We start from the raw sequence: 16,807 nt of genomic DNA on the forward strand, positions 1-16,807 counted from the left end.
CTGTCCCTTCCCAAACCTGTCCTGCCCTTCCCACAGAGCTCCTTGGAGGCTGATTCCCACTGGGAACGCCCATAGTGACAGCAGAGTACAGCAGGTGAGCCTTGCAAATGGGAGGGAGCCTTGTGTCCATCCTGGACCTTTTCCTAATCCTTCACACAGAGTCCATCCATCCCACCCCCAAAATAGCTCCAACAGCATTTTTTGTCCCCAGGATGAAGGAGAAGGTGCAGGGGTGCCTCCAAATAGGAATGGCTGGAGAGGAGCACAATAAAAATGCCTAACCCACACATTCCCCATCCTTTTGGGACTAAACATCACAGATTCCAGCACTTCTGGAAGTCACTCACCTCATCCCAAGTAAAGCTCAGCAGTTGGCAGGAGCTGCCAGACAGCCAAGGATTTCTGTGTCCATCTCTTCCCAAATACTTGGCTGGGGTAGCTAATAAGCAAATTTCCCCCCAAACCTCGTGGGCTGTGAGTACTGGCTGTGAACAACTTCCCACAAAAACTTCCTCATCCTTCAAACCCCTCCATGCTTGGCTGGTGCCTTGGTGCTGTGCATCACGCATGGAGGGGTGGCACTGGCTCCCCTGGCAGCAGGTGGGACAGGGAGAGGTGGGGAAGTGTGGGAGAAGGGAATCTGGGCACCAGTGAGTGGAGATGGGTAGGGGGAGCCAGAGCAGAGGGGGATGGTGGAACAGGGACATCACAGCCCTGTCCCAAAGGGAAGGTCAGGCAGCACAGATGGGAAGGGAAAAGTGCCACCAGCTCAGGTGTTAACTCACCTTGGAGTTACTTTTTAATCAGGGATGGTTAAAAAAAACCCCAAAAACAGATAAATGGCTCATTCACAGCTTTTTCCCTGCTGAAATCATCCAAGCAGCCACATCCCAGCCCATGCTTGTCCTGTGGTGCCAATTCCATGGCACAGGGTCCCAGACACCCCCAGATTTCCCAGCCTGGCTTCCCACCAGCATCCTGCAGGCAGGAAAAGCCAAGGCTGCAGGCTCCAGGGATGTGGCCCCAGTGCATCCTCTGCTCTCCAGCCTGTGCCATGAGGGGCTCCATCACCCTCCACAAACCAGAGTGGGAATTAGCTCCCCAAAAATCCCAAACCTGGCTTGGGACAGAGCCCAGCAGCAGAAAGGATCCACACAGGCTTCCTTCTGAAACAGGAGTTTGGCTTAAAAATTATAAAATTAGGGACCTTTCCCACCTGCCTTGGGTCACAAGGCCAAGGTGTTCTTCTCTATGCCCAAATCTTGGATAAAACAGGTTATAGGGTAAGTCACAGCCCAAGACCAGGATTAGAGGCTGGAAAAAACAATCCCCAGTTGTGAGAATTGTGTTAAGGAGCAGGAATTTGGAGTGCTGTCCTGAGCACTCCGAAGGTGAGTTTGGGTTGGAAAAGTGGCTGGGGTGGGAAAAGCTGCCCCTAATCCTACTGGACCTTTAGGAGACGATTCCCAGCATGGATCTGACCTCAAACCCAAGAGGTTGGAAACCAAATGGTTGGAAACCAATCCCTGCCTATGCAGCCAGTAGAGATGGGCAGGGATTTGCTGTGTGGAGGAACAGACGGGAGGAGAAGCTGTATGTAACAATTGATTTTCTGCTGTTATTGCTCCCTTTTTCCATTCTCACTGGAAACATTCCAACCCTGGCACAGCACGCCAAAGTCACTACAAAAGATCCCCTCAGGATCACCACCCACGCCAGGCTGGCTTTTGTCACCCCCCTCACCATTCCCACCCAGAAACCACCTTTCAAAGGAATCCCACCCAAGAACCACCTTCCAAAGGAATCCCCCCTCTCCCTTGCTCAGAGTCCCTATTTGAGGATTCCGTGGATTTTGAGGCCGTTGGGAGCACACGGAACGCCCTGGAGCCGTGGTTTGGGGAGGTTCCTGCTGGTTTTGGTCCATTTGGCTCCTGCCTGGCCCGGAATGTGCCCACGGAGCCGCTCTCCGTGCTCCGGGTGCTTTGGGCCCCTCAGCAGCTCGGCCCTGTGGGTGCCACCGAGTCCCTGCTGCGGGCCCGCTGTCCCCAGGATCTGGGGATCCTAATTCCTGCGCAGTGGGTGCCACATGGAGACGGGCTTGCGGAGCGTGGCCAGCATCTGGTTCCAGTGCGTGGTGCCCATGCCGCTGGCCGCCGGCCCGATCAGCACGTGGCCCGTGTTGTCACCGCGCCCGTCCTCGCCGCTCTCGGCCACCGTCACGCGCAGGGACAGCTCCTGCCGGGCACGGGGATGTCACCACACACACACACACCCGGCCAGACGCGTGTCCCTGTGCCCTCTGCATGGGACATGCACCCACCAGGCCAGCACATCTGTGTGTCACCACCCAGCCTTCCATAGCCCACACACACGTGGCCCTCTGGGCCCACACCATGTTCAAACCCACCCCCTGTTCTTGAAGGCCCCCAAATCCCTAAATACCCACCCTCATATCCCCCCACACTTACACATCCCTCTCTTTTTACCCCACATCCCCCTTTTTTTACCCCACATCCCCTAACCCATCTTTGCCCTGTCCACATACCAAACCATGCCTGTGCACCCTGCTGTATTCCAACCCACACATCCATATCCTCCCCAAGAGTCCCACCCCATACTCATCCCCCCTCCAGCAGCCATTTCCACACATCCACACCTCTCCAAGCAGCCCCCACTCATCCCTGTACCCCATAACAGCCCCCACTCATCCCTGTACCCCATAACAGCCCCCACACATCCCTATACCCCACAACAGCCCCCACACATCCACATATCCCCCAACAGCTCCCACACATCCCTATACCCTCCAACAGTGCCCACACATCCATATACCCCACAAAAGCCCCCACACACACCTACAACCCCCAAAATCAGCCCCCAGAGCCCCACACCCCCAGGAGCTCCCCTGAGAAGCACTGGGATGTGCCCCCTCCCCAGCCCCCTCATGCTGGGCCAGACCTGGAGCACGATGGCGGGCACGGAGAAGATCATGGCCTCGTTGAACACGGGGTTGGTGTCTCCCCTCTTCACCGCTGTCTTCTTCTTGCTGATCTTCCTCCCGTCCTGCAGCAGGTACACCTTGACGAAGGGATCTGCTCGGAGGGCAGGAGAGGGATCAGTGTCCCCAGCCATGTGGAGAAGGTGGGGGACCTTTCTGGTGGCCCTTCCTGGCAGGTCTGTCTTCACGGGGAGCCACTCCCAATGAAGCAAACGGGATAAATCAGGACAAACCCCACCATGGAGCCCCCTCACCTGCAGTCACCTTCCCATTGGTCCACACCAGGTTCTTGGCTTTGACCACCACCACGGTGAGCCGCTCGGCCGTGGGCAGGTAGCTCAGGGAGAGCAGGATCTCCCCCACCGTGTCCACCGCCTGAGGGACACCACAGTCAGGACACAGCCACGTCCCAAACCCCCGCTGGGAGCAGGGACACCGCTGGCTCACCTTGTTGGTGTCCTGCAGGTAGAGCCAGGCGTTGAAGGGGCGCGTGGCCAGCTCCAGGTCGGAGAGCTTGAGCTCGGCCGCGCCGGTGCTGACGCTGCGCTCGTCCTCGTCCACGCCGAAGACAGAGAAGCGCAGGCTGTTCTCCTCCAGCGCCGCCGGGTCCAACGGCACCGAGAAGCGCTCGTCGAACGCCACCGAGTAGGAGCTCCTCTGGATCTGCCGTGGGAAGGGGGATTAGCCCTGGCACGCCTGGGGCTGGGCGCTGCAGCCCTGCTTGGCCCCATCTCGTTGGGATCCCCAGGGCACGCCCCATCCAACCGGGAGGGTTTATTCCCGACCTGACCGCAGAAACTGCTCGCCCACTGGGGTGAAAATCAGGGCTGTGACCTGCCCCAGTGACTGTTAATTAGTTTAATTAGAGAATCAGCGTTGGCTCAGTGCTCTCAGATAGATCCCAAGCCCCTGGGAGTGCGGATGCACATTCGGCTTGGCTGTATCAGGCAACGGGATTTATAGCTATAAGGTGTAACCCCCAGCCCTTCTCCAAGCAGAACCAGCTCCTGAATGTGCCCTGTGGGAATGGAGCTGTGTCCCCGTGTCAGGTCATTCCCTGGGAGCAGAGGCAGCAGCAGCTCCCATGGCTCATCCTGCTGGTGCTGATCCCAAAGAACTGGCTGAGGGGAAATGCTCTAAAGTCATGGCTTTAGGGATTTTTTTTTCCCACTACTCCAGCCCTGTTTCAGTACCCAAGATGTCCCATGGGATGGAAGGCTGCAGCCTTGGATAGCATGGAGCAAAGTGGAACAACCAGCTCCCCAAAGCCACCCAAATATGGATGGAGTAGGGACCTCTCTGTGGGGCTGTGTCACCCCAAAAGTCCCCAGGAGATTCTCCTCCAAGGACTCTCCAGTCACCTCCTCCAAGGACTCTCTCCTGTCTCAGTCTGCTCCTAACCCTGCTCCATCCCTGGGATAAAGGACACAAAGGCAGCACCTGCCATTCCTGCCTTCTTGGTCCATGCTCTCCCACTGGATACCACCAACCTCCTGAGCTCCTCTATGTGAAGAGCAGATTTTAAAGCCCTGCAGATTTCACAGACTGTCTGTCTGCAGCCCACGCTGTATTTTGGGAGCTCTTGATCAAGTACAACCAAACAGGAGCTGCTATTTAAAAACCCTCCAGAAGCACTGGGGAAAAAAAAAGCGGCTGGGCCTTTATCCATGGCCTTGGGGCAGCTGAGGAGGTAAATTGTGCTGGTGAATTATAAATAATGACACTAAATAATAAATATCTCCAGAGCATAAATAAAGAGCCAGAGATTTGGATGGGAAAATGATCTAAAAAGGCACTGTGGAAATGTTTTGGACGCAGCAGCCAGTTTGTGGGGATGGAATGGCACCTCCACCCCAGTGGAGAGGTGCCTCAATGGGGACCAAATTCCCACTCCTTGCTGGGATATCCTGATTAAATCAAACTGACTCTGCAACAGAGGAGCTGCTGGAAGAAAACTGAGGCTCCTGCTTTCCAAAAGCAGCTTTTGAGGCACTTAAAAAGGGACGTTTTGCACCAGAGCCAACCCTGGTTGTGGTTGTCAGCGCTGCCAAATGGATTTTCCACTGCCACATCCTTTGTGGGGAGGGAAAAGCACTGGGGCTGCTGTGGGAAGGAGAGGGACTGTGGGGCTCAGGGGACTGTGGGGCCATGGCAAGGCACCAGCAGCACCTGCTCAAACTGCCACGGCCCCCCAGATCCCACCCCAGGCCTCCATGTGCCACAGCATCCCTTCCCCAGCAGGGACAGCCAAGCAGGAAAACTTGCCCCCAGCCACACTTGGAGATGACAAAGTCAGCCCAAATTCCAGCCAAGAGGGGAGAGACATTCCTGCCTCTGCTGACGGTTTCTGATATGCAAACCGTCCTTGGACATCCCTCAAAATCCTGTGCCAATCCAGAACTCTCTGCTCCCAAATCCCATCACTGCTGTGGGGAGCTGATATCCCCCAAATCCTGCGCCAAACCATTCCTCATCCTGGCATGCCTGGAGCTTCCAAACCCCACCATTTCCTTGGGGAGCTGTTATCCCCCAAATTCTGTGCCACCCATTCCTGATCCTGGCATGCTTGACACTCCCTGCTCCCAAACCTCACAATTTCCTTTGGGAGCTGATATTCCCCAGATTCTGTGCCAACCATTCCTGATCCTGGCATGCTCCCTGCTCCCAAACCCCATTCTCCACTTCCTTGGCGAGCTGATATCCCCTAAATCCTGTGCCAATCATTCCTCATCCTGGCATGCCTGATACTTCCTGCTCCCAAACCCCACCATTTCCTTGGGGAGCTGATATCCCCCAGATCCCGTGCCAACCATTCCCGATCCTGCCATGCCTGCAGCTCCCTGCTGCCACTTCCTTGGGGAATGAGGCCTGGGGACGCTGCCACCCAAACCCCCGGGGTGATCCAGGTGTGCTCTGGCAGAGAAGGAGGGGCTCACCCGGGAGATGCCGACGATCTGCTCGGCCGGCAGGAGGCTGATCCGCATGAAGCACGACTCGAAGCGCGCGTCCTCCTTCTCCAGCAGGTCCTTGCCCTGCAGCAGCGTGACGTGCAGGGCGGCCGCCCTCGCGTCGTACTCCATGCACACCTCCACCTGCCCCACGGTGAAATCCTGCCCGAAGTTGTTCCCAATGGATGAGATGGAGTTGAGCGAGTCGGCCGAGATGGATTTCCTCAGGGGGCCGTAGTGGGCCAGGCCCAGGTCTCTGCCCATCAGCTCCAGGCTGCCCAGCTCCTGGATGCTCTCCAAGGTGTCCTCTGCCCTCAGGCTGCTCTTGCGGGACGACAAGCTCCGGCCTGGAGCCCGCTGCGAGCCCGGGGCCAGCCCTCGCTGCCGGGGAAAGGAGAGCAGGCGCTGCATCCATCCCATCCCAATCCTATCCCTCTGTGCCCAGCAGGACAGCTGGGCTTCTATCCCATCCCAATCCCAAGTCTCCGTGCTGAGGACAGCTGGGCTTCTCCTATCCCATCCCAATCCCATCCCTCCGTGCCCAGCCGGACAGCTGGGCTTCTTCTATCCCATCACAATCTCAATCCCACCCCTCCGTGCCAAGCAGGACAGCTGGGCTTCTCCTATCCCATCCCAATCCCAATCTCACCCCTCCGTTCCAAGCAGGACAGCTAGGCTTCTCCTATCCCATCCCAATCCCATCCCTCCGTGCCGAGCAGGACAGCTGGGCTTCCCCGGCGCCTCCTTGGACGCATCCCGGCCCCTGCCTGGCCTCAAGCTGCCACGGCAGTGAGCCCGGATCTTCCCGCAGCTCCCGGCTCCAGCCATCCCCCAAAAGCTCCAGCAGCACCAGGCTGCTGCCTGTGGCCATTCCACCCCGCCAGGGGATCCAGGAGATGCTCCCACCCCTCCGGCATCCCGCAAAGGGAAGGAGACAGAGGCAGCTTCCCCCTTACCTTGTTCCTGATGTCCGGGCACGCCGCTCCGTACTTCTGCTCCAGGTACCGGTAGTCATAGTTGGGGAAGGGGGAAGGGGCCGGGTAGCTCCCGGAGCGCCACAGCTTCCACAGGTTGATGGCTGCGATTCCCAGCAGCGCCAAGGCGCCGGCGGCGTAGAGCCCGATCTCCCAGCGCGGGGGGCTGGAGGCCACTGCGGGGACAGGGGGACAAGGGGACAGGGGCTGGTCACCACCCCGGCAAGGAGTCTTAGCCTCGGCTCCAAGCTCCGGGCCGAGGAGGGGATAAACGCAGCTCCCAGCCGGGTCGGGCAGAGGCTCTGCCAGCCAGAAATGCCAGCCCTGCCTCGGCTTTGCCGGGAGATGAAGTTCTCCTGTGCTCCCGCTCCCAGCGAGCGGCCGTGTCGCTCCCCAGGCGCCCTTTGCTCTGTCCCACCGGCAGATGTGCCCAGCGCACATCCGCATCGCCCTCGGCCCAGGCAAAGCCGGGAGAAGGGAAAAACCAAAGGGAAAAGCTGCGGGAAACAGGCAGAGAGCCCCGCGGGGCGGGAGCGGCGGGCTGGGCTGCGAGCGGCTCCTGCTGCATTGCACCAGCCTCCATCGCCGCCGCGCCGAACTGGCACCGAGCGCCCCGTGCGACACCGGAGGGACGGGGACAACGGAAGAGAGAGGGAAACGGGAGGAGGATTCCTCATCCCGGAGTCCCCCGGCAGCCCCGCGCCGCAGCGCTCCCGCTGCCTCCTCCGGAGCCGGAAAAAGCCCGAAGCCAGGCTGAACTCCCACACCACATCCGAGCGCAGGGACAACCTGCTGCTCCCCCCAGCCCTCCTCCAGCAGGAACAGCAGAAGGAGCTGAGCATTCCCAGCCAAAGCGAATTGGAGCCCCGGAGCAGCCCACGGGGAGCTCCGAGGTTAAACATTGGGATGGGACCCGGCTCCTGCTTCATCCAAAGCCCTGAAGGGCTCTGCTCCATCCCTGCATCCCTGCCAAGGATGCTGTGGGAAGCAGTTGGAGGTTTCCCGTGCCAGAGCTCCCAGGCTCCTGCTATGGTGGAGGGGCAAAATTTGGAATGAAAATAAAAATAGCAGAATAATCTTTTACTGGCTCCTACCTCTGAGGAACTCCTAGAGCAAATCCCTGGAACTGGAACTTGCTTCCCCCTCATCCCTGCCTGTTTCTGAGGGCTGAGCGCTCAGGTTGGAAAACTTGGAGGTTTTAAGGGTTTTACCCTTGCTTTAGGAAGCAAAACCCAGCGGGCACATGGAGCAGAGGGTTCTCCCCATGGAAAGCAGCGAGGACCAGCCCCAAAACGACCTCGGTGTGAGCGCCAGCAGCTCTGCCCCGAACCCTTCCCGGCTCCCTGGGGAGGACTCACCGCTGAAGCGGGATCTGCTCACGTGCCCGGTGTCCATGGCAAACGCTCCCTGCGAGGGGACAGCCTGGAATGCGTGAGACGCGGCACACAGCGTCAGGAGGAACGGGACAACTCAAAGATCCAATGCCTGGTGGTTTTCCAGCAGGGACGCTCCATCACTTCTCCCCCTCCATCGCTCCCGGCCCTGGCTCCTCTCAGGCACCGGCAGGAGCTGCAGGAGGGACGGGAACGCTTGGGAAGGGGCAGAGCCGCTCCATTTACCTCGGGAGCCTCTAAACAGGCGGCATTCCCAAGCTCTCTGTGTATGGCATCCCTCCTCCAGGAGCCCTCCAAGCCCTTTGCTGCTTTTCCAGCTGAAACCTTCCTCTGCCTCTTGCAGTCTCCCAGCCTCTCCCGAGGTTTGCCCTGGGCTCAGCTGAGGGGGGCAGCCCCATTCCTCCATTTTGGGGTCACTGAGGGGTTTAGGGGATGTGGTTCCCCAGGAATCAGCTCCTGCAGTGGGAAAGCTCTGTTGCCTTCCCCCCCAAAAAGGGTTTTTCACAGTCAGGTCAAAAGGAATTTGCTCTCCCAGGCAGATCCCAGCACAGGCACCAGGGATGCTGAGGGGGATTTGCCCAAGCCAGCTACTCCTGCTGTGAAAAGGGGGGTTTGGGATCCCTAAAAACACCCAACAAGCAAATCCAGGGATTTGCTGGAACTGAGCAGCACCCCCTGTTCCCTGGTATCCGTGCCAGGGAATCACAGACCATGGAGAGCTGTGAGATCCCACAGAACCCCACGGGGACACAACCTCAGCACTTCACCTAAACCCCCCACACCTCCCTCTGAGCCCCCAGCCCTTCCCCAGAATTCCCAAAGCCCACTCAGGGAGCTGGCCTGGCCTCAGGCACTGCATGGGGGTGATCAACTCCCCCCAAAACCACCCAGGCTTGGACTTTAAAGGGCAAAAGTGGGAATTTCATGGCATGGATATCAGCTGTGCTGGCCTGGCCCCCTCTGCAGGGGCACAGAGCCCATGCCTGGGATAGCAGGAGCAAGGGGAGCCCTGACTGTGACCCGAAGTGACAGCAAGGCTGGGATGGGGCTGGGAGGTTCCTCCCTCTGGCACAAACCTCCCTGTGCAATGGATAAATTCCCAGCCCTGCCCTGGCTGGGAACGTGCTGAGCTCATGTCATGGCCTGAGCTCAGCTCAGGGCCCACTTTGCTGTTTAGAGCTGAAAATTGACATTTTCACAGAGCAACGTGATGGAGATTTACTCTAAACTGCCTCTTTTTCTGCCCTGAAAAGCCCCTGTGCCCAAGCAAGGTGCTCTGATCCTCTCCCTGCTTCCCAATTATTTTTAATATGAGAACAGCAAAGTTTACAGGACTGACTTTCCCTGCAGGAGGACAAACATCCCCTTTAAACCCCCTCCATCTCTTCCCAATTTCCTCTGGAAATTAGAAGGAATTCCTAATTTTTCTTTCCTTTCAGAGCTTCTCTCCCCCAAACCTCCCTCTCTAATGAGCTCTAAGCAGCAAGTTAAGCAGATTTACAAGGCATCACCTGGAAAGAGACTGCAGTGCTCAGCACTGGGATGAAACCCAGCGGTATTTTCCTATTAGGAAAACAGCATCAATCTCTCCTGAGTGAGGAAACGGGGGTGGAGGTGCTCAGGGAAGGATTTATGGCTTTTTTTTTTTAAACTGAGCTCTTCCCTGGAGCGTTGCACCGAGCTGCTCCGACACCCCCCTGACCTGCTGCTCAAATCCCTGGGAAATCAAGCATGAGGCATTGGGAAGGGAAGAGGCACGGCTCTCCTGCTGCTGGCAGCACAGGGATTGATGGGTTTTTCACCCCCAGACCTCAGGATCAGGCTGCAGAGCCTGGTTTGGGGTGCAGAGCCTCAGAAAGGGGGGCAGAGCCCTGGTTTGGGGTGCAGAGTCCTCTCCATCCATCCCAACACCCCAATGCCAGGGCAGCTTAATTTTCCCTGGGAGCTGCTGCAGAGCTCAGGTCCCTTTCCCTGCTTGGAGGGACAATAAAACAACCCAAGGGGGGAGACATAAACAGCACCAAAGCACCTGTCCCCCCAGAAAAGGGGTCCCCCAGCCTTCAGGGGGCTGTCACCTCGCTGCTGCCAAGGCCACAGGCACAGACACCCCAAGTGCTGTCCCCAAAGCACCTGGGGACCCTGGCTATGACCCCCCGAGCACGCTGCAGTCCCCAAACACCCCAGCCCGGGTTCCAGCGCTGTCCCTGCCCATCCTCGCTGCCTGTCCTGCCCCGGGGCCGGAGCGCTGGGCCCGGGCTGAGCTCAGCTCGGTGCTGCCGGTCCCGCAGCGCTGCCCTGGCCAGCCCAGCCCGGCTCCAGCCGCAGGGCACACCAGCGGCACGGACGGAGTTTGCTCCTGGCACCCATAGAGACGCACTCCGAACTTGCCAAAACAGGATTTGGGCTCTGCTGTCACCCATGGCCCCCCCAGAGGACACATCCCGCCCAACCCGGGCCCCCCGCGCTTTACCTGGACAGGTACAAATCCTCAGGGACCTGCGGGGCATCCGCCGGGCTGGGTCCGCTCCCTCGGGCCGGGGGGGACCCTGCGAGCCCCGGGGCCGGCGCTGGGCACCGGGCAGAGCCCCCCGCGCCGCCCGGGGGTCCCCAGCTCAGCCCCGGGATCCTCGGGTGGCCCCAGCCCCGGGATGCTCCGGGGGTCCCTGCGGGTGCAGAGCCAGCCCGGGATCTGGGATGGATCCGGGATGCTCCCGACGGTGCGGGACCCGGAGCGGCTCCGCTCCCTCGCCCAGCCCAGCCCGGGGCGGAGCCGCCGCTCCCCCGTGCCATGAGCTGGGCGGGCTCTGCGCTCGCCGGACCCTCCCCGGGGCTGGGCCCGGCCCGGCCCGAACCCCCCGGCAGAGCCCGGGGACCCAGGGGGGCTCTCGCTCTTTGCCTGCCGGGCTCACAGCCTTCCTGAGGAAGCTGCCATTAAAAAACCTACAAAATTTACTCCAAATCCCTACAAACGCACCCCAAATCCCAGCCAGGAGTGAGGAGGGACAATGCCAGATCCCCCATCCCACACCAGACACCCTCTGCTGTGTGCTTGGCCATACCAGGCTCCCCCAAATCCCCCTTTCCAGGGACTCCCTGGTCCATCCCAGTGCATCTCCAGCTGCTCCTCCCTATAGACCCTGACGAGTGTTTCTCCCCATGTCCCTCAAGGGCTGCAGAGCCCCTTGGGGTCTCTGGGTCTCCACCCCAAAGCCGAATCCTTGGGGTCTCCCTCATCCCAAACAGCTCCAGCTGTGTGTCCCTCCTGCCATGGGGACACCTGGGACTGTTCAGCAAGCTCTTGGCTTTGGATCTTCCTAAGAAAAACTATCAGATCCCTCTCCCTCTGCAGCAGAAAGTGGAACCTTTTGGGATCTGGTCCCCAAAGCCCCTCAGTGTGGCTCCATGCCCACCACACCACCGCCATTGGAAAGATTGTGCCTTCACACCCCCCTGTGGGATCTTCCCTTTCCCTCATATCCATGGCTTCTGCCACATCACCTAATGCCAGGCGACTCCCAGGGCACGAAGGAGCAATTTCAGACAGCAGGAGAAACACTTTCCTTGGAGAAAATGGAATAATTGCGATTTTATGGGGAAAAAACACCCACACGACCTGAGAAAAGGTGGGGTCAGAGGCCATGGAGCAGTGTGACATTCCAGAAGCCCTGTAATTCCCAGGAACACCCACATCCAGCCCCGGGGCCAGCTCAGGGCTGGCTGCTGCTCCCTGCTCTGGAACGATCCAGGGAGGGCAGCACTGGAGATGCTCCCGTGATTTCCTGGTACAAGTTCATTTCCAGGGAGAAAACACAGCAAGTTTTACTGTACCAAAACACTGCCTGGGTGGGAGAGCAGCCAAGGCTCCTTTCCATCAGGCTTCCTGGCTCTTCCTCCGGGCACAGCTGGAAAAGAGCAGGCCGTGGTCCTTCCCCACTTCCCAGAGCTCCTCTGCATCCCCAGGGATGTGGCAGGATGTCCCTCTACAGGACAGCTCGGGTCCAGCACCCTCCTGCACGGCACCTCGGGGCTCACCACTCCACACTCTGGGCAAAAGTGACCCCCAGAGCTGTTCCAGATGGGATTGGGTTCCAAACCACAGGCTGAGGTTTGGAAATTTCCAAGCTGGGCACCTGGATTCACCCAGCCTCAAACAGACACCAACGCACCTATTAAAACCCCTCCTTTTTAAAGCCAACACTTATCTTTGGGCAGCTCTCCATGAAATCAGTGTGACCACAGGTGGGATTCCTGCTCCAGGTGGGCTGGACACTCCTGAGTGTGGAAGCAGGAGCTGGCACCTCTGCTCTCCCACAGGGAGGGTCCCATTTTAGGCCACATCAAACGTTATTCCCATGAGGAATCTTGGCTTCCTTCAACCTCCCCCCTATGAGGCTGCTTTGAGCACTGCTGCCAGGCAATCACAAAAGGATTCCTAAACCCAGGTGAGTTTGCAATGAGCAGAGCTCACCTTTTTCCCTGAAAACCTGGACACATTCCTTACCTCAAGGCCCAGCATCCATCCATCCCCATGCTGGAGGGGACACAGCCCAAGCTCCCCCTCAGCCCCCTGGCTCTGTGTGTGTGAGGTGACAAGAGAGGACACTGTCCCAAAGGACAAACTAGCACTCAGAACTGCATGGGCAGGATCCAGACTGTCCCTGGGATCCCCTGGATGCACACAGATGAGTCAGTGGTTCATGTACGAGGTCAAAGCTCCTGGATCTTTCTGGATGTTCCTCACCAGCTGCTGCCAGCGCAGGTAAGTGGCCCTTTGGTGGGAGAGGGGTGCAGTGACAACACCCCCTGTGTCACCTGGCCACCTCCCCAACTGGGGATTCCCAACTTCCCACTTTTTACAGGTGGAAAGCATTTGAGACACTAAAGCTGGGAGAAATGCAGATGTTGGCTGTCATTCCCGTAGAGGACAAAACCAGATTAAAAACCCAGACGTGTGGTGGGCAGCAGGTCTGCAAGCTCTGCAGGAAGTTTGGGGTTGCACTCTTGGAATTGTACTGTGGTGTTTGTGCCATTTTCTCCTGGACAAACACTTCCCTGAAAAGCAGCCAGATTGGATTAGGCGGTGTCAGGGTGACGTCAATGCCCAGGACAGCGACGTGAGGGCTCGGAGCAGAGGGGACAGAACCCGTGTGGATCAGTGCAGCTCCCACATTCTGGAATAATGACCTGGGGAAACAAAGCAGCCCAGGCTTCCAATTCCCCTCCCAGGCTGCTGAGTCACCAGCACAAACACTGCCTGGCTCAGGATGCTCCCTGGCTGTGCCGTGTCAGGGACGGGCCTGGCCTGGGCCTGCTGGTGGCAGGGGGACAGGGATGGGGATGTGACACTGCAGGGATCAGCCTTCCCAGAAATCCCCCACTCTGGAGCTATCCTGGAAGGAACAGGGCGGTGACAAAGGGTGGCAGAGCCTGATGTGCTCCTGTCAGACCCCAGAGCAAACCCCCTGCAGCAAGGACAAAGCAAAGAACTCCAGACTGATGGGACATTCCCGGTTTCTGCTTGTGACACATTTTACTCCGCAGAGCAAAGGCAGGCTGGCCTTTCTCACTTCACCTTCCCTTACATTTAAGAGATGACCGAGACTAAAAGAGAAATTAAAAATAAGAGCTAAGGAGAAGTTGTCAGTCTCCCCAGAGCTGGGACACACCACCCACGTGCTTCAGGCTGCTCCAGGATGCTGGAAGTCAGAGGGATGCCCCGTGGAGGGGCTGGAGCAGCAGTGCAGTGTGGTACATCCTGTGCAAGGAACGCAGCTTGGCCACACGTCCCCATGTACCCACGGTCACCCCATCCTCCTCCTAAGCAGCTCCAGGGAGTTCCAGCAGGAAGAACAGAATTCATTTCCCGTGCCTGGTCTCTGTACACTCCAAAACAAGTGTTCCTAATGCCCAAAGGCCCCACGGAGCTCTGGGTTCCCTGGGAATGGAGCAGCAGATCCCTGTGTGCCGTACTCCCAGCCCCATCTCCACAGCTGGATCCCAGGCAGGCACACAGCACCAGGGGGAGGCCCTGCCCCGTGTGCAGGCTCAGCACTGACCTCCCCCACACACACCTCCTCTGGCCCTGCCCTGGTGACACGAGGAGAGAGGGGGCTGTGCCAGGGCCATCCTCCCCGTGAGGATTCCCACACGCTGGAACGCTAACAAGGACAATGAGGAGTTAGGTAGGATAAGGTTGGGGCTGTGCACCAGGGCACCACGAGTTGCTGTCAGCCCCGTGTCCGTGCTCAGAGCTTCCTCTCCCGCAGCTTGCTCCCGTCAGGCTCCTCCAGCAGGGCTGAGTGTCCATCTCCATTGCTCAGGCATTTGTCCTTGTCGTGCCTGTGCTCCTGCTTCTGCCGCCGGATCTCCTTGTAGCGCAGGGTGATGTCCCTGCAACACACACAGCACACGGCTCCAGCCTGCAGGAGAGCACCAGGGAGCCTCTCTGCACCAAGCTGCTGGGGATAACAACTCACTGGAGCCTCTGGCTGGGCATTGCTACCACTGCTGATGGCACTGATTCACTGGCACTTTGTGTTTCTGGCTGGTGTCCTGGCTCTTCCCACCTCTTCCAGAGCACAACAGCCAATCCTGCAGGAGCAGCCACTGCTGCCCCCTCCACACAGCACTGCACTTCAAACAGCTGTGGAATGATTTGGATTGAAAGGGATCCTAAAGCCCATCCCCTTCCACCCCCTGCCATGGGCAACCTTCCACTACCCCAGGCTGCTCCATCCAACCCGGCCTTGGACACTTCCAGGGATCCAGGGGCAGCCACAGCTTCTCTGGGCAGCGTGTGCCAGGGCCTCAGCACCCTCATTTTTCCCCACATCACACCTAACCCTGCTCTCTGTCAGTGCAGAGCCATTCCCCCTTGCCCTGTCCCTCCAGTCCCTGATATGTGCAGAGCCATCTCCCTTTGTCCTGTCCCTCCAGCCCCTGATATGCAGAGCCTCTCTCCAGCTCCCAAAAGGGAGGCTGCTAATTCCTTAGGCCCTGTGCAGCTTCTTTCCATGATCCAGACAGGAAGCTGCCAGGATCAGGCCCAGGGAGCTCCCTGTTTACTCCAGAACCTGCAGCCACCCAGGAGAGCTGTGCTCTCTCCCCAGGCACTTCCAGGGGGCACATTTGAGGATGGGGGTTGAACAAATCCTCCCAAACCCCAGCTGCAGCCCCACTCACCGGATGAAGAAGCGCCAGGCTGTCCAGGTGAGCACCAGGATAATCCCCAGGATCCAGCACTGGGTGATGTAGAAGGGCAGGGAGAGGGTGAGCGTGTAGGGGTCGTACTTGACCACGATCAGGAACTCCGTGGCAGTAATAGCAGCAACCAGCCAGGCCTGCTGGCCCAGCTTCTTGTGGAACTTCCTGCAGGGGAAACACAGACAAGAACATCTCACTGCTGTACAACTGGGGATGTGGAGAAATCTGCACAAAAAGACAGCTGGGGCAGGGATTTAATTCAGCTTGGCACAGTCCTACATGTCTAGTTCAGATCACACACGCACTAAGGCTCTGCAGGATGACACTTTCATGCTGGTGTTACTTCAGTTTCCTCTCAGAGGCTCTAAAAGCAAGAAAAGTTAACCTTCACCACCACACAATGCAGGAAGTGTCCCCATTCCCAGGGAGATAAATCCACATGAAACAATTCTCTGACCAGCCTGAGACCAGCTGATGTTCAGGGTATGGTTCCAAACAGGAGCTTCTCACACACCAGGCCCAGAGCAATATTTGACACCCAAGTGGAATTCAAGCTACACCAAACCATCCAAATACACTGGGAAAAAATATGGAATAAATCAAATGTAGGTGAGTGCTGATGCAGAGGGGATGAGTGCATTCCTTCTTAAAAGGTATCCTGCCTGGATGAGCTCAGATGAAAGGGCTGCAGAAACTGCTCCAGGTGGTGACAGATTAAACGGGCAGAGACCAGCCCTAACCCACAGGCAGAGAGATGAAAAGAGAAGCAGCAGATCTCTCACAGGGAATTCCAGTTGCTGGGATGATGAGGGCAGCTTTGTGCTCTGCTGGGCTGCCTCCTCCTGTGCCATCCTTTCCCTGACAACAGAATCAAAGATAACCCCAACACAAGAGCTGGGCAGCCCCTAAGGCTGCCGGGGAAGAGAGCTGGTTTCCTGCCCTAATATTCAGGAAAGATGTGAAAGATTTTTCTTGTGAAGAAGGAGATAAAAACTCGTGGGCTTGATGCAGACTCCTTGGAGGTGAGAGGAAGACTCCATGAGGAATGTGTGACTAGGTCAATGCTACAAATGCATCAAGACACTCCTGGCCAGGAACATTTCACACATCCAGTCCTCAGGAACTCTGAGGCAGTGAGTGGTGTGTGAGGGCTGGAGAAAGCTTCTTCCCTCTCCTGGGGCTGTCACAATTCCAGGCACTACACTATCACCATGCTCAGCCCAAGGTCCTGCAAGCAAAGCCCCACAACTGCCTGCAGATACTCAGAATGCTGAATAGGAAGAAGAATTC

General features: G+C 58.0%; 2 protein-coding genes across 2 annotated transcripts in view; both read right to left on the reverse strand.

Moving 5' to 3' along the window:
• Positions 1-650: 650 nt before the first annotated feature.
• SYT12 (synaptotagmin 12) lies at positions 651-11,044 on the reverse strand. Its single transcript, XM_058807600.1, has 8 exons — positions 10,785-11,044; positions 8,279-8,489; positions 6,903-7,096; positions 5,935-6,327; positions 3,446-3,661; positions 3,253-3,373; positions 2,959-3,092; positions 651-2,235 (listed from the first exon to the last, which is right to left on the reverse strand). The coding sequence occupies exons 2-8, from the start codon at positions 8,313-8,315 to the stop codon at positions 2,062-2,064; spliced, it is 1,269 nt and encodes a 422-aa protein (XP_058663583.1). The 5' UTR covers positions 8,316-8,489; positions 10,785-11,044; the 3' UTR covers positions 651-2,061.
• Positions 11,045-13,818: 2,774 nt separating this feature from the next.
• The window catches only part of PTDSS2 (phosphatidylserine synthase 2), a 29,933-nt gene continuing 26,944 nt past the window's right edge, over positions 13,819-16,807 (reverse strand). The window contains exons 11-12 of the mRNA XM_058807028.1: positions 15,497-15,682; positions 13,819-14,704 (exon numbers count right to left, since the gene is read on the reverse strand). Of these exons, the coding sequence (XP_058663011.1) occupies positions 14,560-14,704; positions 15,497-15,682 (331 nt within the window). The 3' untranslated portion in view covers positions 13,819-14,559. The remainder of the gene's footprint in view (positions 14,705-15,496; positions 15,683-16,807) is intronic.

Source organism: Ammospiza caudacuta, chromosome 6, assembly GCF_027887145.1.
Source record: "Ammospiza caudacuta isolate bAmmCau1 chromosome 6, bAmmCau1.pri, whole genome shotgun sequence".
In the NCBI taxonomy this organism is placed as follows: Eukaryota; Metazoa; Chordata; class Aves; order Passeriformes; family Passerellidae; genus Ammospiza; species Ammospiza caudacuta.

What these genes read in the sequence shown, in the direction of transcription:
- SYT12 (XM_058807600.1), bottom strand. Translation starts at nt 8,315, where the DNA reads ATGGACACCGGGCACGTGAGCAGATCCCGCTTCAGCG. An exon ending in GCCCGGACATCAGGAACAAG is followed by an intron (nt 6,328 to 6,902) that starts GTAAGGGGGAAG and finishes TTTCCCCGGCAG; the next exon opens with CGAGGGCTGGCCCCGGGCTC. An exon ending in AGATCGTCGGCATCTCCCGG is followed by an intron (nt 3,662 to 5,934) that starts GTGAGCCCCTCC and finishes TTCCCACGGCAG; the next exon opens with ATCCAGAGGAGCTCCTACTC.